This window comes from Eulemur rufifrons, chromosome 8 (genome assembly GCF_041146395.1).
Source record: "Eulemur rufifrons isolate Redbay chromosome 8, OSU_ERuf_1, whole genome shotgun sequence".
Classification (NCBI taxonomy): Eukaryota; Metazoa; Chordata; class Mammalia; order Primates; family Lemuridae; genus Eulemur; species Eulemur rufifrons.
The window spans coordinates 19,381,846-19,405,536 of NC_090990.1; the positions used below are offsets into that span (position 1 = coordinate 19,381,846).

At 38.7% G+C, this 23,691-nt stretch overlaps 1 protein-coding gene across 4 annotated transcripts in view; it reads left to right on the forward strand.

Annotated features, from left to right (window-relative positions):
• YTHDF2 (YTH N6-methyladenosine RNA binding protein F2) overlaps positions 1–23,312 on the forward strand; it is a 30,409-nt gene extending 7,097 nt beyond the window's left edge. For all 4 annotated transcript variants that reach the window (XM_069477562.1, XM_069477560.1, XM_069477564.1 and 1 more), the window contains one exon: positions 22,055–23,312. In XM_069477562.1, the coding sequence (XP_069333663.1) occupies positions 22,055–22,078 (24 nt within the window). In that variant the 3' untranslated portion in view covers positions 22,079–23,312. The remainder of the gene's footprint in view (positions 1–22,054) is intronic.
• Positions 23,313–23,691: the final 379 nt, after the last annotated feature.

Sequence of the window (23,691 nt, forward strand, 5' to 3'; positions counted from 1 at the left end):
GAAAAATGTAGAAGTTCTGTTATAATTAACTGTTGGCCTGGCTGGGATTTTGTGCTTATTTTCAAGAGTTGATGTGTCACTAACCCCTGGAATCACTTTTCTGTCTTCCGTATGACAATTGGCAGGGAAAGAGCATGTTTTTCAGAACGTTCCTTGTTCTATTCTTTGTGGTGTTCAGCTTAATTCTCGTTAGGAAAGTTAAGGCTTAGTATATTATATAAAACTTGGAAAACAAATAATCAGAAAAAGCTGATCTCTTTTAATATTTGTTGTTTTCTTGAAAGAGTCCTTTTATCCTGATTTCCTCTGTAACAAGGGAGGATCTTGGGCAGAATGGAGAATGGATTCAAACTAGAGTTGATGTTAAGCTACAGCAGGGTTAGTTGCCATTTTACCTTCTAGTGTGCACAAATAAGAAAAATGTGGATACACTTGTCAGTGACACTAAAAGCATTAGGGATGGAGAGCCAGGTTATGGAAAAGTTGGCTGAGAGGAAAAATTCTCCTTCTTGATAGTCCTTTAAACTCCCTTCTCCCCAAAGGTTAACAATTTAACGTAAAATGTGCCATATTTTGTAGAAAAAGATACTTTACTGATGCTTTTTGCTGGATATCTGAAGGGCTCTAACGATGTCTTCTCATGCTCCTGTTTCTAGAGAAATAAGGAGGCCATGACCTTTTAGATATCATGTAGTGGCATAGCAGATTTATGAACGTGTGAGAGGCATCTAGGTGCTTGGTTTAACCACTTGAAATGTGTGCCACCTAATACCATGAATCAGCTTTCCTTCATCTTGCAGAATTCTTTCTTACATCTTGTTATTAAAAGCAGGAACAAAAAGATGAATTTTTTTAGGCACAGCATAGATGGTAAGATAAACTTCTATGTGTTAGGGCCAGTGGGAAAACATGGGCTTAAAAGTGAAGTAGTATATTTGGGTTTTGTTAATTTGTTAACTTTTAATCAAATACCTATTTGGATTAAGTTCACTAGAGTGGTTCAGTGAATGATAATTGAACTTTGTAAGAAGTTGTGAGATTCATGTGTTGGAATTGACCAGCCTTCTAATGATTTCATGGAATAATAAAATTATTAGAGTTTAGGGTCTTTATTAAGCTAACTAATGGCTCTTTTTCAAGACCATTCTGTAAAGGCTCTTGATGAATGAGTATTCTAATTGTTCTCAGGCTGGTGAACAAAGCACCAAATAAAAAGTAAAAGCTTGGATTATACTTACGTCAGATTATTTTTTAGTTTATTTTTGTAAGAAGAGCTACTGGGGTTTCAGGAAGATCCTAAGCCCAGATATCATTTCAGTTAGTATTGCCTTACTCCTGTTGGTTACTATTATCCTTAACATTCTTACATAACTGACTCGTAAACTATCTTAGAATCTTTATTAGGCTTCCAAGAACAAGCAAATTTTATGAGAATGAGGCTCATAGCTCATTGAGACTCCCTTAGGTGAGATTTTTGTGTGTGTATCTTTGTAGTATTTTGAGATTTCAAAAATTTTCATGACAAATAGGGGTGGTAACTCAATAAGGAGGGAAGTACTTAAACTTGATCCTGAAGATGATGTCACAGCTGTTCTGAAGTTCCACGATTGGGCATATATTTTGGCAGAACACACTAAAACAGAGCTCACAGCCATTTTTGCCTAGTACTGTTGCTGGCTTGCTCTGTCACATGATCTAATATGGTATCTCAGAACCTTGGATCTGTCAGGCTTGAAACTTATAGCAAATTTTAGTGACACCTTTGAGTGGTTTACTTTGTTGTATGCTACAGATACTGTTTTGTAACCTGCTTTCTGCATTTATTTAGAATCTTTCCCCAGTTCAATATTCCTCTGTGACATCACTTTTGATGGCTTCATAGCATTCTGTCATACTAATAATTTACCGATTCCTAATTTTTGACTACTTTTATAATTTTATAACTTTTTCCAATTTAAAAATAACACCCCACTGAACATCCTTTTATATAAATAAAAGTTTATATTTATCCTTCAGCATTTAGATGGGTCAAAGGTATATGCTTTGAAGGTCTTGGCTGTGTTATATATTGCCATATGGGCCTTTCTCATTTTTCCTGAAAATTTTTTGTTGAGGGAATTACTGTGCAGTTATTATCCTAAAGAAGGCAACAGTGAGTTAAGAACCTTTCTCTTTTGACTCAACTTTGGAACAGTCTAACAGAAAGGGAGAGTTCCTGCATTAGCAATGCTGTTATAGAAACCTCATAAAATAATTGGTTTAATTTTTGTCTTATGTTTCTAGCCCTTTAAATTACAAGTAAAAATAAGAGAAGTAGTCTTGTACAGGAGACTAAGGACTAATTCTTAATCTCCTAGCATAATGTTAGATTGAGTTGGGCATTTAGGTAAGTGATTTTTCTGAGTAACTGGAAAGCTAATGGAGGTTGAGAAAGACAAAATATTGAGAAAATGTGGTTATGGTGGAAATAGGTTGAAGTTTATAGTTTTTAAATTGTCGTTGCTATTAAGTGGGACTAGCAGGTTGTTTATTTTATTTTATTTATTTATTTTTTTGAGACAGAGTCTCGCTCTGTTGCCCAGGCTAGAGTGAGTGCTGTGGTGTCAGCCTAGCTCACAGCAGCCTCAAACTCTTGGGCTCAAGCAATCCTTGTGCCTCAGCCTCCCGAGTAGCTGGCACTACAGACATGCGCCACCATGCCCGGCTAATTTTTTCTATATATATTTTTAGTTGGCCAGATAATTTCTTTCTATTTTTAGTAGAGACAGGGTCTTGCTCTTGCTCAGGCTGGTCTCGAACTCCTGACCTCGAGTGATCCACCTGCCTCGGCCTCCCAGGGTGCTAGGTGTTTATTTTTTAAAGACAAAAAAATCCTCACCCTGGCTGAGAATTCCTTAAATATCTCTGGAATTATTCCTGTTTTCAAATAGGAGATCTAAAATCAGTGATTTGAGAGTGTCTTTGGATATACTTAAATTTTATTAAGCTGTTTAAGAATTGACATGAAGCTATTTATCTTTGAACATCTTTACTGAGTGTTAGACACTGCAGAGAAATGTCGGGGAGCCTTTTATTACATTAGTGGCAGATAACAGTACAAAGTAGAAAGTGTTTTCTCAAGGTGTGCACAAGGTACCAATTTGGAAGCTTGAAGGAGATTGCCTAACCTATCCTGGGGTGCAGGTGGATTGGTCATAGAAGAATCCTAGAAGTGAACTCTGAACTGAGCCATGAAAGATGTGTAGAATATAGCCAGAGGTGTTTTTTTGTGGTGGGGTGTTTTTTTTTTTTTTTTTTGGAGACAGAGTCTCACTCTCTTGCCTGGGCTAGAGTGCCGTGGAGTCAGCCTACCTCACAGCAACCTCAAACTCCTGGGCTCAAGCGATCCTCCTGTCTCAGCCTCCCGGATAGCTGAGACTACAGACACATGCCACCATGCCCGGCTAATTTTTTCTATTGTTAGTTGTTTGGCTAATTTATTTCTATTTTTAGTAGAGATGGGGTCTCACTCTTGCTCAGGCTGGTCTTGAACTCCTGAGCTCAAGCGATCCTCCCGCCTCGGCCTCCCAGAGTGCTAGGATTACAGGCATGAGCCACCACGCCCGGCCCAGAGGTGTTTTGAGAAGAGTGAACATGGTTCAGAACAGCCCCAATCCGTGACACTGTATAAGTGATAATTTGGAACAGGGAGTGTCATACATAGCTCAAGTAAATTGTATTTGTGGAATGGATGTCCCCAAAGGAAAGTTGGGAGATTAGGAAAAGAGTTGAATTAAATGTCTATGTAAATAGCTCGATTAAAAAAAAGGAATCTACTACTGGGGGCAGTGGTGCGCACACGAGGGGTCCCAGGTGCTCAGGAAGCTGAGGCAGAAGGATGCTGGAGTTCAGGAGATCTGGGCTATAGTGTGCTATGTACTAAGTTCATCATCAATGTGGTGACCACCTGACATAGGACCACTAGGTTGCCTAAGGAGGGGTGACCGGCCCACTTCAGAAACGGGAGCAGGTCAAAACTCTGTGCTGATCAGTAGTGGGATCATGCCTGTGAATAGCTACTGCACTCCAGTCTAGGCAACATAGTGAGACCTCATCTCTTAAAAAAAAAAAATTATCAGAAGGAATCTAGTGAAAGTGGTATAAATTTGGTTTAAAAAACCCAAAACACTGAGGTTTAAAAAAAGAAAGGAATAAGGAGTAATTTGAGTCAGGATGGAGGAGCTCTTTGATGTAACCTTTACATGGAAGGCAAGGGAAGCTTGTAGAACTAGAGATGAACCACTATATGGAAATAATAGATATCTTCACTGAATACACACAGCTCACTTCTTCCTACAGTGTGTTTCATAGATGTTATCATATTTCTCATTATAGTGTATGTCTTAGCAAAGGGCAGGGAAGAGAGAGAAGGAGAATATGATAGCTGTTTTCAAATGCTTGTAAGTCTAGGATTATTCTTCAAGCCAAAAGACAATGCTAGAACCAATGGATAGAGGTTGTAGGGAGGAAGAGTCTTGTAAATAAAAGGGAAAACTTTCTAAAAATGGCTAAATGAAGTTCTTAGTCACAGAAGAGTTTCAAGTAGAGACTAAGAGCTTGTATTATATATATTGTAGAGTACATAAGGTAGTCCAGACCAGAGAAACCAAGGATAAGAGAGAGTTAGCTGGCTCAAGGTAACATCCAAGGTTCATGACAGCAATTGATGCTGCTAAACAGGTCTTTTTAGAAAAGTTATTGTTTCTATTCCATAATTTTTTTACCTGAATATTAATTACATGTAATAAATAAGAAAGGACTTAAGGCCAGAAAGATGTGGATGACAGAAAGGACTTGTGAGGCCGGGCGTGGTGGCTCACGCCTGTAATCCTAGCACTCTGGGAGGCCGAGGTGGGCGGATCGTTTGAGCTCAGGAGTTCGAGACCAGCCTGAGCAAGAGCAAGACCCCACCTCTACTAAAAATAGAAAGAAATTATATGGACAGCTAAAAATATATATAGAAAAAATTAGCCGGGCATGGTGGCGCATGCCTGTAGTCCCAGCTACTCGGGAGGCTGAGACAGGAGGATCGCTTGAGCTCAGGAGTTTGAGGTTGCTGTGAGCTAGGCTGACGCCACGGCACTCACTCTAGCCTGGGCAACAGAGTGAGACTCTGTCTCAAAAAAAAAAAAAAAAAAGAAAGGACTTGTGGATTCCCAGTGAATCTTGGTACAGATTAGGTATGTAAGATAGTTAACTTTTTAACAAGTTTACTGTGTAAATGTTACTGAAAAAATTATTTCCTGAAGTGTGCTAAAGACTTGTCTATTAAAGGAATTTAGAAGTGATTAGGAGAAATGCTTCCTTTAAAAAAGTTTTGTTTTTTTTTTTCCTCATGTGATAGTTGAACATGTCTTTTTGACATCCAGGATACACACTGGATTTTTTGGGCTTTTTTGTTCTTTAAAGTGATGGGGTCTTGCTCTGTGGCCCAGTCTGGTATACAGTGGTATGACCATAGCTCACTGCATCTTTGAACTCCTAGTCCAAAACCATCCTACGCATCCTTGAACTCCTAGTCCAAAGCCATCCTACTACCTCAGCCTCCGGAGTAGCTGGGACTACAGACATGAGCTGAGCCACTTTGCCCAGCTTAGACTTTTTTTTAATCCAAGTCTTCCTATATCGTTAGCACAAGTAAGGTTTCTCTTTATAAGGAAGTTTGTTTTCCTTACAATCATTTTTCACCTGCTAACCCTTTAATTTGGGCATTTAGTCACTTAGAAATATTTGAGGTAATCACCTTGGCTCCATTTTCAGCTTTTTTTTTTTTTTTTTTTTTTTTATAGACAGTCTCACTCTGTGGTCCGGGCTAGAGTGCCGTGGCGTCAGTCTAGCTCACAGCAACCTCAAACTCCTGGGCTCAAGCGATCTTCTTGCCTCAGCCTCCCAAGTAGCTGGGACTACAGGCATGCGCCACCATGCCCGGCTAATTTTTTCTATATATATTTTTAGTTGTCCAGATAGTTTCTATTTTTAGTAGAGACGAGGTCTCACTCTTGCTGAGGCTGGCCTCGAATTCCTGACCTCAAGCGATCCTCCCACTTTGGCCTCCCAGAGTGCTAGGATTACAGATGTGAGCCACCACGCTTGGCCCATTTTCAGCTTTTAAAAATGTAAGTTTTTGTGGTATCAAAGTCAGGAAGAAAGCATCACTTTAGCCAAAAGTATTCCCATTAAATCCTTAGGAAGTACATAACTGTGGAATATTGTTGGTTCCCATTTAGCATTTCCCCACACCACCACTGTTTTAAGTTGTCTCTTCACAGCTGATGGGTGGGCATCCTGTGGTGTTAGGTGGGTTTTTTTTTTGTTTGTTTATCTTTTGTCCTGAAAGCCCACCACTGAGTGGCATCTTTTTTTAACAATCTGAATGATAAACCTGCTTTCTTTGTAAAATCCGAGGATCACTTATGTCTACTGCTGTCTTGCAGATATATATTTGTCTTTCTGCCAAAAGGGTTGAGGAAATTGTTTGTATTATTTGTCACCTTCCTTGTTCTGTGGCTAGGTAAAATGCCTCTTTGTGCAGCCTCCTTACAGGAGGACTAGAAGACAATAGATGACATTGAATTTAGATCTCTTTGAACCATGCCCTTTGTATCCATCTTTCAACAAATGCTTGTGTTAATTGCTGGGATGGAACATTTTAAACAAGGCACCGTCTTTGCCTTAGGAGCAGACAGTGTTGTGTTAGGAGGAAAAAAAGTGGATAAAACATGGAATAAGAGATGTAATGGAGGAATGAAGAAATTCTTGGCTTTCTGGAGAAGAGTGAAATTTTGGGAAATTAAGGAAGGCTTCATGGAGGGAGGTAACTTTTGAACTATGTCATATAGAATAATAGAGCACTCAAATGATAACACAGTGCTTGGCATATAGTGCACACAAAAGCTTAGTTATCTAATATCCTCACATTTCATACAAAGAAGGAAGTTTAGAGGTTATTTATCTAAGCTCTTATAGCTAGTAAGTGGTGGAGTTGATATTTCAACATGGCTCTCCAGTGATGTGCTGGAGCTGGCTAGTTGGGAGCCAGCTGTTTAGTTTTCAAGAATTTTAGCAAGCTGTTGGTTAAAGAGTCATTAAACAAAAAGTTACAATTAAATATATTGCATTAAAAGGTGTTTTAAATACCTTTTTACGTACATTAAATTACATTATAAACTAGTTTGTAGTATTGCAATTACATAAACTGAGAATTAAATACCATTGTATTAAACAGCAATAAATATTCAAATGCATTACTCTTGAGGTTATTTACATCTATTGTAGCAGTACATAATGTGCTGTTATTCTCAGCCCCACATTCAGTGATATCGTATTGGTAATCTGAAATCAACTGTTAATTTACATTGTAGAAATTGGCAAACACCGTGTACAGATCAGGATTTATTTATTTTTTTTTTGAGACAGTGCTAGCTAGAATGCTGTGGCATTAGAGTAGCCCACAGCAACCTCAAATTCCTGGGCTCAAGCAATCCTCCTCCCTCAGCCTCCTGAGTGAGTGCGCCACCTCATTTTTTCTGTTTTTGGTAGAAAACGGGGTCTTGTCGCTGAGACTGGTCTGGAACTCCTGACCTCAAGCGATCCCCCAACCTCAGCCTCCCAGAGTGCTAGGATTACAGGTGTGAGCCAGCACACCCAGCCAGGATTTAATTTTTATTGATTGCCTAGACTTCACAGTGATGGAGAAAAATGTTAATTCAGATTAAATTTAAGTGTGTCATGTCTGTAGCTTGTAGTTTTTTTTTTTTGAATAATGCAAAAATCTGAGGAAATACTCTTCTAGTATTTGAAAAATCCTTATCTAACTTAGCAAAGAACTTGCTCAAAACACTGAACCAGTGAAGTTCTGATATATTTTTATTTTCAGTTTTGTCTTAATAAATAAATGCTAAAATATATTGGTACTATACCTGGAGAGCCACCAAGTCTCTATAACCCAAAACCGGTGGGCCATTTTGTGATATGTGGAGTTTGCCAATCAGAAAAGTGGGGAAGAAGGGCATTTTAGGAAGAGGAGACAGTGTTTTCAAAAACATGGTATTGGCTGGATGTGGTGCCTGTAATCCCAGCACTTTGAGAGGCTGAGGTGGAGGTCAAGGTTAAAGTAAGCTATGATTGGGGCATTGCACTCCAGCCTGGGTGACAGAATGAAATTGTGTCTTTAAACAACAACAAAAAAAACCTACCATGGTCTTAAGAGTGCTTATGGTATGTTTTCAGAGTGATGAGAAGTTTAATGTGGTATGGAATGATTAGTGATAAAACTGGAGAGATTAGTTGGACCCATTATATGAAGAGTTTCAGAATTTTATCTTATACTTTTGTTTTGGTTGGGTTATAGGGGTTTATTAGGGAGCAACAGTTGGAGGATGGGAAGGATAAAATACATTTGAGCACTGACTTTGTTAGGCGTTTATGCTATACGCTTTCATAGTCTTTAATCCCCACACCAACCCTGGGAGAGAGTAACTTATATTTTTAGATAAGGAAAGGGAAATTTAGGTTAGCAACTTATTGAAACATCTGTTAATTGAAGAGAGGTAGGTGGGTAAGTGGCTCAGACTAAATGGTAATACTTTTACAATAGTCTGGGAGAAAAAGACAATGAGGGCCTGTACCAAGACAATGGGAATGGGAAGCTGAAGAATGTAGTAGACAGTTGCTGACTAGGTTTTAAAAAATTAGATAATATGGTAGGAGCAGCAGTTTAGGGTCAGGATTTGGAGATGTGTTGGCTTTTGGAAATAGTGTTTGGGGTGCCTGTGGTACAGCAAGGTGATAGTAGGTAGTTAGGAGTGGGGATCTGGTGCTCAGAATAGAGATCTATTGACAGAAACTTGGAAAATTTTCAACTCTTAATATAGGTAAAGGCATGGTAGAGTTTATTCCATGATTATTCAAGAGTATTGGTAATAAAAATGGCTAGCAATTACTGAATGCTCTGTACAGTGTCTACAGTATAGCTGTCTTGAATACATACTTTTATGTAAGTTTTCATTTAATTCTCATGTCTTTGTGAAGTGTAGATGCAACCAACTATTTCAGTTTTACTGCTGAAGATACTCTAACACAGAAAAGAGTAAGTAACTTTGCAAAGTCACACCAGGATTAGAACTGTTACTTCTAATTCTGTGGTGTGGTTCCAGAGCCAACAGGGAGTGAGAAAAGGACTAAGGAAAGAATCTCCAGAAAGAATAAAACTTTGTGTACACTTTAGAAGGAGAACAAGGGGCTGAGCATGGTGGCTTATACCTGTAATCCTCGAGCTTTGGGAGGCCACAATGGGAGGATTGCTTGATGCCGGGAATTCAAGATTAGCAAGACCCCATCTCTTAAAAAAAAAAAAAAGAAGAAGAAAGAAAGAAAAATTAGCCAGGTGTAGTGGTGCTCACCTGTAGTCCTAGCTACTCAGAGGCTAAGACAGGATCACTTGAGCACAGGCGTTTGAGGTTGCGGCAGTGAGCTATGATTGTGCCACTGAACTCCAGCCTGGGCAGCAGAGGGAGACCCTGTCTCTTTAAAAAAAAAAAAAAAAAAAACAAGGAAAGGGTTAGCCAGGTTTAGGATCCTTAATTTGAAACTGTAAAATGCTCCAAAATCCCAAACTTTTGAGCACTGACATGACACTCAAATGGTCATTTGGAGCATTTGAGATTTCAGATTTTCAGATTAGGGCTACTCAACTGGTATGTATCTGCAAGTATTCCAAAGTCTGAAAAAATCTAAAATCCAAACACTCCTGGTCTCCCAAGCCTTTCAGATAAGGGATATGCAGCCTGTATCTTGAATAGAACTTCAAGCAGTAAGGTATAATCGATTTATTCAGAGGCTGCAGAGTGGTAACAGATGACTGCCCGTGCCAGTGATGTCTATTAAATAAAAGATTGCTTTGCTGTTAGGGGTTTGAAGGTTTTGCTTTCCACACTTCATTCAAAAGACTATGCATGGCCGGGCGCGATGGCTCACGCCTGTAATCCTAGCACTCTGGGAGGCCGAGGTGGGCGGATCGTTTGAGCTCAGGAGTTCGAGACCAGCCTGAGCAAGAGCAAGACCCCATCTCTACTAAAAATAGAAAGAAATTATATGGACAGCTAAAAATATATATAGAAAAAATTAGCCGGGCATGGTGGTGCATGCCTGTAGTCCCAACTACTCGGGAGGCTGAGACAGGAGGATCCTTTGAGCTCAGGAGTTTGAGGTTGCTGTGAGCTAGGCTGACGCCATGGCACTCACTCTAGCCTGGGCAACAAAGCGAGACTCTGTCTCAAAAAAAAAAAAAAAAAAAGACTATGCATGTGTTTATCTTTCCAACCCCCTCTACCTGCAGAGTCTTAGTATCTGTAAATCTGTCTGTTCCAAGCCTTGGAATGAAGTAAGATCACTTTTTTTCTGGCCTAGTATGGGCTGTTTTGATAAATTATAAAAATGTCTGAAATACAATGACTATGAAAAATAGAAGTATTCTGATTTCGATTTGGCTAAAAAGATTGATCCAGAGAGGACTGCCATCTTTCCAAACTTAAACATTGTGGGGCAAGGGCCAGTTGGCCACACTAGAATCATTTAGTATCTACTCTGAATAGTTTAAAACAAGAACCACTCAGGTATAAGACATTATGGTTACCTGCCAGGTATACAGAGTACTCCCATAATAGTTTTAAAACTTTTTAGCATTGGATTTCTTTTTTCCCCTAAACAAAAACCTTACTCAGAACTTCATAAATGATAATTTTACATGCTCAGCTTCTTTCCGCCATCCCTGAAGCATCTCCCCTATGAAACATCATTTGAAACTCAATAGATGACATGAATTTTTTTTTTTTTTTTTTTTTTTTTTTGGGAGACAGGATCTTGCTCTGTTGTCCAGGCTAGAGTGCAGTGGCATCATCATAGCTCATTGCGACCCCTCAAACCTTCCTGGGCTCTAGCAATCCTTCTTTCTCAGCCTGCTGAGGGGCTGGGATTACAGGCATGCACCACCACACCCGGCTAATTTTTGTGTATTTTTGTATCGATGATGTCTCGATTGTACTCAGGATGGTCTCTAACTCCTGGCCTCCAGTGATCCTCCCATCTTGGCCTCCGAAAGTGTCAGGATTATAGGTATGAGAGTCTGGCACCAGACTTAAATGACATGGATTTTTAAAAATTGAGGGGTGAAGTTGAGGGTAGGGTAATCAATTTTGAGAATGGAGAAGTATGAGGATTTTATAGGTTCAGCATCTCTTCTAGGGTGGGTGTGGAGGTGTGAGGAAGACGTATTTCCCAGGAGGGAGATAGGGAAGGCTATAGTATTGGCTTTGCACTATTTTAAGGGACAGTATGAGAAAGGACTGTTTTCTTTAGTTCTTCAGGAGTTTATGTAGAGGAGGAGAAAAAGTTGTGTTCCCTGAAATAGAACAAACAAAAGGTAGTATCTTCCTGCTTTTCTGCATTTACCATTTCTATAAGTCTGTAATTGAGCAAGGAGAAAGCCTCTGCCAGTAGCAACTCAGATCATCCTTTCTTTCACCAGCACGGAAGCAGGTAATAATTTAAATTTGCATGCTGCTGCCACCTCCTGGACCAAATTCTAGTTCCAACAACTAGTGCAATAAATAGTGTCCTAATGGTTTTCATCCCTTGCTGAATAAGCAGTCTCTATTGAACTGATGTAAATCACTTCAGTTAGCCATAGGGAGAAGTTATCGAGGAATTATAACATTAATATAAAATGAAACAGTATAGGGCATCATAGATTAAAGTGCTAATTTTACAGTAGAGGGGACAAAGTACAGAAGAAAAGAGTAGCAAGACCAGTTAGGGCCAGAGTCATCCGAAAATTTTTATGGAAGACTTAATTTGAATTAGGTCTGGAAGGATGGGTAGGAAAAGATAGTGGAAAGATGAAGGAAAAATGTGACTAATCCCTGAATGTGAGCTACTGGATAGGGAGGGAGAAAAAGGCAAGCAGTTGCCCTGTCCAACTTAATCTGAACTTGTTGTAATTTCTGGTGGTTCTTATGAGATGTTCAGTAGTCTGCCTGCTGCATATGTCAAAATTCAAATTTTGGCCATATCAGTTGTGTAATACATAAAGCTATTTAGAAAAGGTAGACTTATATAAGCTCTTAATTTCATGTGAACTTTTTTGGTAACATATGGATAGCATATAGAACTTTTCAAGTGTTTGCACGTAAAAAAGAAAACTTGGCATTGTGCAAACTTTATATTTGCATTTGTTTTTCGTTGTAAAAATACAGCCAAATGATACAAAACTTAGAAAATGAAAGAAAAATCACCCATAATTCTATGACAAAACCACTCTTTTTGGCATTTTTCCTTCTCGTCTTTACCTACACAATTAGTTTATACAGTTAAAATCATATTGTGTATAGTATTTATTTTATCCTGCATTCTTTTCCTTAACACTTCAGGTATTTACCCATATTTAGGCATTTGCAAGACATGTATAAGGTACTTTTCATATATCTCTAGTCTCTTGTAGTAATCCTGTAAAATGGTGAAGATTATCTTCATTTTAGAGTTAGGGAATTGAGATTCAAAAAGGAATAACTTTCTCAAGATCACTAGCTAGAAAGTAGAACTGGAATTTGTTTTGGCCCAAAGCTGTTTTTGTTCTCAGGCCATGCTACATGTTCACATTTGTCATTTAAAATTGCTAACAGCAGTGTTCCTAGTATCTGCTAATGCCTGTAGTCACTTACCTCTGTGGGCATATGAGGAGAAAATAATTAAATGAAACTTAAATCTTTATTTAAGCACTCAGTTTTAATCTTCCCGTTATAAGTATGAAAATGGAGCAAATTGGATCTCTATATAACCTTCATGACCATTTGCTGAAGGTTGTAAAAACTGCTGCTAATTACAAGCAGCAGGAATAAGGAAGAGTGCAAACAGTTCTGGATAAATGCACACTGGTAGGCTATAAAAATTGAGTGGGAAGGTTTACATCTACCCTACTCATTTTACACATAAACTACAAAGTTATCTCACTTCAATGGCAGAGCTAGGATTATCGCCCAGACAGGTTTTTGGCTAATTCAAAGTCATTATGGCAAGAGTTCCTTTACTTGTGGTCAGGGGCCTGCAAAGTATTGAGTAGGGGAGCAGAGTGGACTTGGGTGAGAGCTTCAGTGTATAAATTCCAAAAAAAACAGTACTGATTTAAGACAATTTTTGAGTTACCTGGAAAGTTTAAAAAACATTGATACCTAGGCTCTACTTCCAGAATTAATAAATTGGAAATTTTATTTCATAAGTGCCTTAGTTATTTCTTACAGTGTTAGAACTGATTGAAGAAAAGTTTCTTCGTTTGTACAAATTATCATCTGAGAGTTCTTTCGTTGAGATTATTGTACTCCCTCACCTACTAAATGAGCGGTAGATGAGGCCTTGGAATCTGCATTTTATCAGCTCTACAGGTGATTCTCTTGCATTCTAAAGTTTGAGAACTCCTGGACTACTGTGTATGTCACTAGTGTCCTGTCTCCCTGTATGTACCGCCCTTTCCCATTTCAAAGTTTTTATGCTTAATTTTCCTACATGTTTGGTTTCTGAAGTTTCTTTGTACTGTAGTGTCTTTCCCATCCCCCTAGCTATAGAAAGTATATTCTCTTAACCTACTAGTCGTATCTTCATCATTAGAAACAGTGTTATAATTCACATGTATAATTCACATGTTATCTGATAAGCCTGGCTGTACTTTTTTTTTTTTTTTTTTTTTTTTGAGATTCTGGCTTTGTTGCCCAGGCCAGAGTGAGTGCCATGGCGTCAGCCTAGCTCACAGCAACCTCAAACTCCTGGGTTCAAGCGATCCTCCTGCCTCAGCCGCCCGAGTAGCTGGGACTACAGGCAAGTGCCACCATGCCCAGCTAGTTTTTTCTAATTTTAGTTGTCTGGGTAATTTTTTCTATTTTTAGTAGAGACGGGGTCTCACTCCTGCTCAGGCTGGTGTCGAACTCCTGACCTCAAGTGATCCTCCTGCCTCGGCCTCCCTGAGTGCTAGGATTACAGGTGTGAGCCACTGTGCCTGGCTGGCTGTACTTTTTTTGTTCAATACTGTAGCCTGCCTTAAGGCTGAAAAGGTTTTTGGAGTAAAGTCCCATTTTTTATTAGCCATAGTATTATGACTCTCTAGTTAATTCATTGTACTTTTTGGCCATTAAAATATGGCAATGTCTTTGGCTTAATATCCTACACGTGTAACTTCATGTTATAATCTTGTTAGTGTTCCTTTTATTGTGTCTTTCTTCGCATGAGCATATTACTTTTTTAGGGAGTTGTTAGATAATTTTAAGCTAGAAGATTTGGTTGCCACTAGCTAGCTATCCTGAAGTTGCCCAAATGGTGATATTAAAGGTGTTTTTAAAAGGTGATCAGTTTTTTGGGTGTGGGACAGGATTCTGTTCGTTAAGCACATTACATCTGATGTCTCATTTTTTTCCCCCTTGAGATAGGTGTGTATATATTAGGATAATATTAAGAGTATGAATTGTGGATTTTGTGATCTTGTCACCATATCATAAGTATACTAGTGAAAGGCCTGGGCTCTGGAGGAAGACTTGGATTCATATTTGCCACTGTCACTGTTGAGCATGTAAATTCTCTTAGCCTAAATATCTTTTTTTTTTTTTTTTAAGACAAAGTCTCACTCTGTCACCTGGGCTAGAGTACAGTGGTGTCATCATCGCTCACTGCAACCTCAAACTCCTGGCCTCAAGCAATCCTCCTGCCTTGGCCTCCCAAACTGCTAGGGAATCCTAGCACTAGGTGTGAGTCTCGCCACTCCTGGCTGAGCCTATGTATCTTTAAAAATTAGGGAAAATACCTCATTAGGCTGTTGAGATTAAATGTGTATACAGTCATGTGTTGCTTAGCAATGGAGGGGTATGTTCTAAGAAATGCTGTTAGGTGATTTCATTGTGCAGACATACAGATTGTACTTACACAATTCTAGAAGGTATGGCTCACTACATACTTAGGCTATGTGGCATAGCCTATTGCTCATAGGCTACAAACCACTCAGTAGTATACTGACTGCTGTAGACAGTTGTAACACAGCAGTAAATATTTGTGTCTAAACATAGAGAAGGTACAGTAAAAATAAGGTATAAAAGATAAAAAATGGTATACCTGTATAGGACACTTACGAATGTAGTGTACAGGACTGAAAATTAATTGCTCTGGATCAGTGAGTGGTGAGCAAACGTGAAGGCCAAGTACATTAATGTATTCTACTATAGGCTTTATAAACACTGTACACTTAGGCTCCACTAAATTAACAAAAACTTTTCTTTCTTCAATGATAAATGAACCATAGCTTACTGTAACTACTTTATAAACCTTTAAAATTTTTTTAAAACTTTTTGACTCATGTTAACACACACACATAAACCTGTACAAAAGTATTTCCTTTACATCCTTATTCTTTAAGCTTTTTTCTATTTAATTTTTTTTTTTTTTTTTTGAGACAGTCTCACTCTGTTGCCCAGGCTAGAGTGCAATGGCATCATCATAGCTCACAGCAACCTCAAATTCCTGGGCTCAAGGGATCCTCCTGAGTAGCCTGGGACTACAGGTGTGCGCCATTATGCCCAGCTAATTTTTTCTATATTTTTAGCTGTCCAGCTAATTTCTTTCTATTTTTAGTAGAGACGGGGGTCTCACTCTTGCTGAGGCTGGTCTTGAACTCCTGACCTCATGGGATCCTCCGGCCTCAGCCTCCCTGAGTGCTAAGGTTACAGGCGTGAGCCATGCCTGGCTTAATTTTTTTTTTTTTTTTTTTTACACTTTTTAAACTTGTGTTAAAAACTAAGTCACAAACACACATTAGCCTAGACCTGCACAGAGGTCAGGATCATCAATATCACTGTCTTCATCTCCACATCGTGTCCCATTGGAAGGTCTTCAAGGGCAGTAACTTACATGGAGCTGTCATCTCCTATAACAGTGCTTTCTTCTGGAATACCTCCTGAAGGACCTGCCTGAGGCTGTTTTGTAATTAGCTTTTTTTAAAAAAAAGCATCAGGAATATATTCTAAAATAACTAAAGTATTGTAAATATGTAAACCAGTAACATAGTTGTTTATTATCAAGTATTATGTATGGTACATAATTTTATGTGCTGTACTTTTATGACTGGCAGTGCAGTACATTTGTTTACACCAGTATCACCACAAACAAATGAATAATGTATTGTGCTATGTTGTTACGGCGACTGTATCACCAGGTGATAAGAAGTTTTCAGGTCCATTGTAATCCTAACTCGACCACCCTTTTATATGTGGTCAGTTGACTAAAATGCCATTATGCAGAGCATGATTGTATAAATGAGGTGTTTGTACACAGGGCTTTTATGAATGATTGTTATTCATAATCTCAGGCGCATAGCCCCCGACACCCCTTGTTTGGATCAGTCATAAAGTTCAATAACTTTTGGCATGGTACTTAATAGTACTGCTGGGTTTCCCTTGTGGGATCTAATCCTTGGAATAGACTGAAAGGACAGGAGTCAAAGCAGGAAGATCAGTTAAAAAGTGTGGTAAAGTTCCAGTGAGAGATGACAGTAGCTTGTACTAGAGTGCTATGGAAGTACTGAGGATGGTTAGATTAGAAATTTTTTGAAAGGGGAGTTGGATAAAATATTAGGTAAGTGGAAAGCGTATTCTAATGATTACTTCATTCTCTCTGAATTTACCCGTTAAATGCAGAATATCCTTGCTGGGGGTGGGTTTGACGAACCATTAAAAATATTTGCCTAATTGTATTCTAATACAATTATAATACCAGCTAAAATCAGTATTTCCAAAGTGTTTTGAGAAATTGGTTTTGTTGGGAAATTAGTTTCAGTTCAGATGTTATTTCTTAGTGTAGAGCCAAGGAATGATTTTGAGAATAGTCAAGCCTGGCAAACCATTTCACTTGGTTTGGAACTAGTGTTTTTGGATTTTACTTTCAGTTACACCAGAAAATCTTATTTTATCTATTTATCTTGCTTTTTGTTCTCATTTGAGAAATGACTGGTCAGATTTATTATTCAGGGACTAAATATTTTCAGGCTTTTTACACCTGGCCCTTTCCTTGAAATGTATATAGGCATTAAGCTACTAATTAACAGTCTTGGGAAAGAATTAGAGGGTTGGAAAGATAATTAATGCATTTATTTCATCTTTGTGCTACTACTTCAGTTCCCAGAAATTCAGTCCAACTGAAATGTCCATTCTGCACCTAGAAAAGCTCAAGAAGTAATGAGAAGATAGAAGATAGCTTTAATAAAATATTATATCATTTAAATTGGAAAAGTGATTAAAAAATACTTTTGCTCCTTTGCCTGTCGGAGTCAGAATATTATATGTAACTCAGTCTATCTGCCATTAGACTCACTGAACTCTAATTGACAGCACTGGAGACTATAAAGATTGATTCTATAAACCATATAAAGCAATGAAAGTGATTTTGGTTTAATCACAGTTTTTTCATGTTAGCCTATCTAAGCATTCTGTGTTATCAGCCAGGGACACTGAACTTTGTGTTCTTTTCTATCAAGGCCCATGGGGGCATAGGAAAAATTAGTTGGGCTATATAGATTTAATTTATGGGTGGGTATAAACGTTTATCAGATTTTAAAGTTAATGAAATTATATTCAACAAATAAATATGAATATGCTTCATTTTATGGCTCACTTAAAAGTGGAGGGAGAGGAATGATAGGACAACGCAGTAGTACTAGGAGGGATAATATGCTAAATAGAGGAAAGCCAAGTAGGCAGATTTACTGAATGTATGTGAGAAGGGGCTGAAGTGGAGTGGGTGGATAGAGTGGTGTGGGCATTAATTCTAGTTATTTAAGCCACAGATCTGATGTTGAGGGCTAGAAATGTCATCTTCCAGTTCATTCTTAGTTAATATCTTTTTTGTTTGTTTTTAAGAGGTGGGGGTCTCACTGTGTTGCCTGGGCTACAGTACAGTGGCTGTTCACAGGCCTAGTTATAGTGCATTACTGCCTCAAACTCCTGGGCTTAAGCTTAGATCCTGTTGCCTCCGCTTCCCATGTAACTGAGACTGCAGGTGCATTGCCACCTCATCTGGCTCAAATCTATCATTCTTTCTTCCCTTTCTTTCTTTCCTTCCTTTCCTTTCTTTCTTCCTTTCTTTCCTTTCCCCTCCCCCCTCCCCCCTCCCCCCTCCCTCCTTCCCTCCCTCCCTCCTTCCTTTCTTTCTTTCTTTCTTTCTTTCTTTCTTTCTTTCTTTTCTGTTGCCTGGGCTAGAGTGCCGTGGCGTCAGCCTAGGCGACAGCAACCTCAAACTCCTGGGCTCAAGTGATCCTTCTGCCTCAGCCTCCCGAGTAGCTGGGACTACAGGCATGTGCCACCAGGCCCGGCTAATTTTGTCTATATATTTTTAGTTGTCCAGCGAATCCTTATCTATTTTTTTTAGTGGAGACGGGGGGGGGGGGGGGGGTCTCACTTTTGCTCAGGCTGGTCTTGAACTCCTGACCTTGAGCGATCTCCCCGCCTCGACCTCCCAGAGTGCTAGGATTACAGGCATGAGCCACCACGCCCGGCCAAATTTATCTTTAAAGATTTGGAATTACTGTCCTAGTGGAAATTTTGTGACAGGTACTTTCTCTGCTGTTTTTCTCTATTCTTTGCTTATTACCTACTTTTAGACCTAGGAATGCCATCTTCCTTTACTCTTCTTAGCTTTGGGGCCGATTTCTGTTTAACGGGGGCTTTATAATTAATTTTGTGTTTGAGCTTTAGTATCTTGCCTTTACCTCTTTGTACTCACGGACAGCCATTCCATGACAGGAGCTTAAGCTGGACTGGTCACTCCAGCCTGCTCCCACCATAGGTCTCACTATGACATTTCTCAAGACTACAGATTTTCAGCTGCCTTGTACATGGCTCTAGGTTAGAAGAATGGCAGACAGACTCCACGTGACAGCATCATAGGGAAAAGCAACTTTTGCCACACCACTTCCACTGCTACAGTGAGCCAGTAGCATCTTCATATATAAAAGCTCGTGTATCCAACTGAACACAAACATATGTTGTACCTGTGGCAATTCTGACTGGGATTTGAATCCATTGGAGGTCCATGTTTGCTTTTATGTGCTCTTCTCCCTTTATTATACATCCATCGTCTGTCTCCTCTTTGGTTTTTTTGTTTGTTTGTTTTTGTTTTTGTTTTTGTTTTTGTTTTTTTGAGACAGAGTCTCGCTCTTTTGCCCTGGCTAGAGTGCCGTGGCGTCAGCCTAGCTCACAGCAACCTCAAACTCCTGGGCTTAGATAATCCTTCTGCCTCAGCCTCCCAAGTAGCTGGGACTACAGGCATGTGCCACCATGCCCGGCTAATTTTTTTCTCTCTATATATTTTTAGCTGTGCAAATCATTTCTTTCTATTTTTAGTAGAGACAAGGTCTCACTCTTGCTCAGGTTGGTCTTGAACTCCTGACCTCGAGCGATCCTCCTACCTCGGCCTCCCAGAGTGCTAGGATTACAGATGTGAGCCACTGCGCCCGGCCCATCTGTCTCCTCTTTTTTCCTGCTTGCTTTTTCTTTATTAAATTTTGCCAGGGTAGATTTGGTTGATCAGAAATGTAAATAAATACACCTGACCTACCTACAAGTGAAGCTCTTTGACCATGAATTGTCAAAGCACTTAGTGGAATTATTCCCAGTGGTAATAGGAAATAGTCACAAAAGTGAAAGAACTGCCGTAAGAGAAGTCTTTTATAGAAACTTAAAAAGTTTGCATGTCAAAAAGTGGTTAAAAATAATGGTCCTTGGCCGATCGTGGTGGCTCACGCCTGTAATCCTAGCACTTTGGGAGGCCAAGGCAGGAGGATTGTTTGAAGCCAGGAGTTTGAGACTAGCCTGAGCAAGAGTGAGACCCTTGTCTCTCTACCCCAAAAAAAAGAAAAAAGAAAAAATACCCAGGCATAGTGGGGCACGCCTATATTCCTGGTTACTGGAGAGGCTGAGGTAGGAGGATTGCTTGAGCTTATTAGGAGTCTGAGGTTGCGGTGAGCTATGTTGATGCCACTATGCTCTAGCCCAGGTGACAGAGTTGAGACCCTGTCTCAAAAAATAAAGTTCTTGAATTAGAATCTCCTGTCTTTTTTATTCCAAAAGATTTATGAAAGCTGTTGAGTAGACTTTTAAAAATAAAATAATAAACATAACTTTAGTGAACTTAATTTTTTTGCGGAGGGATTACATGAAAACTCATCCCCCCCAATTTTTATTTTGAAATACTTTTAGACTTTTCACCCAGATTTACCAATGTAGTATCTTGCCACATTTTCTCTGTCATCCTTTTTGGGAATGTGTATGTAATAGTTTTTTTTGTAATCATTTGAGAGTTAAGGTCCAGACATCATGTCCTTTCTCCTAAATATTTTGGTGTGTAGTTCCCAAGAACAAAGATGTGCACTTATATAACCACAGTGCATTTATAAAAATCGAGAAATTTAACACTGACACAATGCTGTTAACCACAGAGATTCATTCAGACTTTACCAGTTGTATTAATGTCCCTAATAGCAGTTCTTTGTAGTCCAGATTCCAGTTGAGTAACATTTGGTTTCAGGTCTCAGTCTTTCAGTCTTCGCTGTTTCAAGTGATGTTGTCTTTCTCAGTGCATCTACTAGGAGACACAAGATATGTTTATACCATTATTGGTAATGTTAACTATGCTCACTTGTGTAAGGTGTGCTGTCTACCAGATTCTCCTCTATAAAGTTACTATTTTTTCCTTTTAATATGTGGGAAAATTGCTTGAGACTATATAAGTATCTTATCTCTCATTGAAGTTTTACCCTTTTGTTTTAGCATTCACTGATAGTTCTTGCCTGATTCAGATATTACTATGATAGTTGTTTATGTATCATTAATGGTAGGTAATACTCAAGTGACAGATTTGGCCAGTGCGAAAACCTTCAAGAATAATCCTAATTCTCACTGTTTCCAGTGTATACTTTATTTTATTATTACTATTAGTTTTTTTGAGACAGGCTCTCTGTTGCCCAGGCTAGATAGTATCATCATAGCCCACTGCAACCTTAAACTCTTGGCCTCGCTATCCTCCTGCCCCGGCCTCCCAGAGTGCTGAGGTTATAGGTGTGAGCCACTGTGCCTGGCCTACACTTCTGTTTAATGGAAAAAAAAATTTTATCTAGTATTTAAAATCTTGTGAATCATTGACAGTTATTTTACTGGTTCCAAATTTATCAGTATGATAGGATGTGAATGCTTAAGTATCCCTATAATCTCTAAGGAGATCAGTGGTATCTTTATTTGTAAATATATAAGCTTATTGTGTGTACGTCAAAACTGTATTTGGAAATAGAACAATTTAGTCAGATTGAATTATAGCAATATGGCGTTTTCTTGATGTTGATCAGGATATTAAGGCAGCTAATACCATTTGTAATTTGCATCGTTTAAAACAAGCCTTCTGGCATATTGGTTTACATTAAGACACAGCTTATACTGGTCCTCTTGGTATTATTGTGTAGCTAAGATTCACAGATAGATTTTTGAGGCATAATTGAACACAGGTGTTTATGGCACTTAAAATTAATTGCACATTATGAAGAGGAACTAAGTTTGTTTAAAAGATGAAATAATGCAGGCCGGGCACAGTGGCTCACACCTCTAATCCCAGCACTTTGGGAGGCTAAGGCAGGAGGATTGCTTGAGCCCAGGAATATTAGACTGCAGTGAGCTGTGAGTATCTGCCACTGCACTCCAGCCAGGGCGACAGAGTGAGACTCTGTCTCAAAAATAAATAAAGTCAAAGAAAAGTGATTCTGTACTAATTGGGATGTTTGAGTGTTTTGGTTTAAAATATGAGAAGTAAAAGCCAGTTTTTGTTTGTAAGGAATATTTACCTACTATAAATAATTAAATTTCTATTGAGCTAATCTATGAAATTTTCATTTTTAAGCATGTTCAGATAAGTTTTAACTAACCAGTTCCCTTTTTTCTTATCTCTGTAGGAACGTCAAGGTCGTGGGAAATGAAAGGCAGTTCTGCACAGACTGCAGCAACGGTTGCATCTGCATATCCTAAAAGGAAAAAATGACCTTCAAGAGAATTAGGACTTTTTTCTTAATTTCATTGACTTCAGAGACGATTGCAGACTTGCAGTTTAAATATTGGAATTTCACAAAAGACATAGGACTTAACTGGAAAATGAAAAAAAAAAGAAAAAGAAAAAACTAAACAAAAAATTCCTCTAGGTAGTTTAGGTGAAAAATGTCCCTTTTATTTTGGCTTTGGTTGTGATTTCAGAGCATAATGCTTTGTTTTTTTGTCTTTTTACTATGTTTTTCGGATTTTTAAGTCCGTAAGTGCATACAGTTTTCTCTAATTTTTAAACCCTTTCCTCCTCCCATTTTGACATTTGCACTTGGAGAACACTTGAGTTACAAAGGTTTTGGGCATCCACCCCAGAAAGTGGGAATTTGGTTTTTCCCTTCCTAACTGGAAGAACATTTTTATGAAGAATTTTTGTCTAGGAGAATTTAACAGTGTTACCCCAAGGTTGTGTCTTTAAGGGTGGTTCATTTTCTCTGACCCTTTGTTACTCAAAGTAAAGTACTAGGAGTCCTAAGGGGTGGTTCTGTTCTTGTACATTATACTGATTAAGTCAGGATTAATTTGATTTCAAAGCTAAGAACAGTGGTTAAAAACTTGTTTACAGAAATGCATTTTGGAAGAGAAAAATATTGTAAAACGTGTAGTGTATGTTTCTTCAGTTTCTTGTTCAGCCAATGAGGAAAGGGCATTGCCTTTCTTTTTACCATTAATCACTTCTCAATAAACGTGAGATCCTGTTGAGCATCACTCCTAGTACTTTTTAGTATTATTTGAGTCTGCTATGTTTATGAAAGATTTGGAGTATAAGGAGTACTGAGGGATGAGACAGCAACTAATTTTAGAGAGTTTGTGCTGAGAGGGAATAGTCAGACCTGCTTTGTACCTGGGGCTGGATAACCATGACCTCTGCAAAGCATAGTGGGCTGGTATTCTTAATGCTTTATTTCTGGATACTTCTCAGAGAAAGTAGAGTCATTGCCAAAGCATTCATTCAACAAATATTTGTGTTTGTTAGGTCCCAGGCACTGTGCTAAATATAACTCCATAGAATCTGGCGCGCTATCTTAGGTACGAAGGAGGTTAGACGGTATTCCACATGAATGCAGGTCCCCAAAAATGAAATTTTAGTAGACTTGGGCCTTTGGGAACCTTACAACTGTAATGGCATTTCATTAATTCTTATTTATTCCCAAAGGTTTGGAGGCTTCTCTGCCTTAAAGATTTTTAGCTCTTAAGATGTTCTAATTCAATCTAGTTCAATATGCGATAACATGTATACTAAGAAAAGGTTCTGGAAATGGGTTTTAATACTGTTGGACAGTTTTGCTCTAAAATGACTTATTCAGTCTGTTCTACATAGCCCAGGCTACTAAAGTCAAGGTTGCCAATAAAATGAATAAATACTGATTTCTAATTAGCATCATTGCTGACACTTCCAATCGTAACTTTTCTTTGCCTACCAGAGGCCCAGTACAATATTTCTATTCCTGGATATTTGTATCTCCCAAGCTTTTTGAAATATATTCCTTCCAAA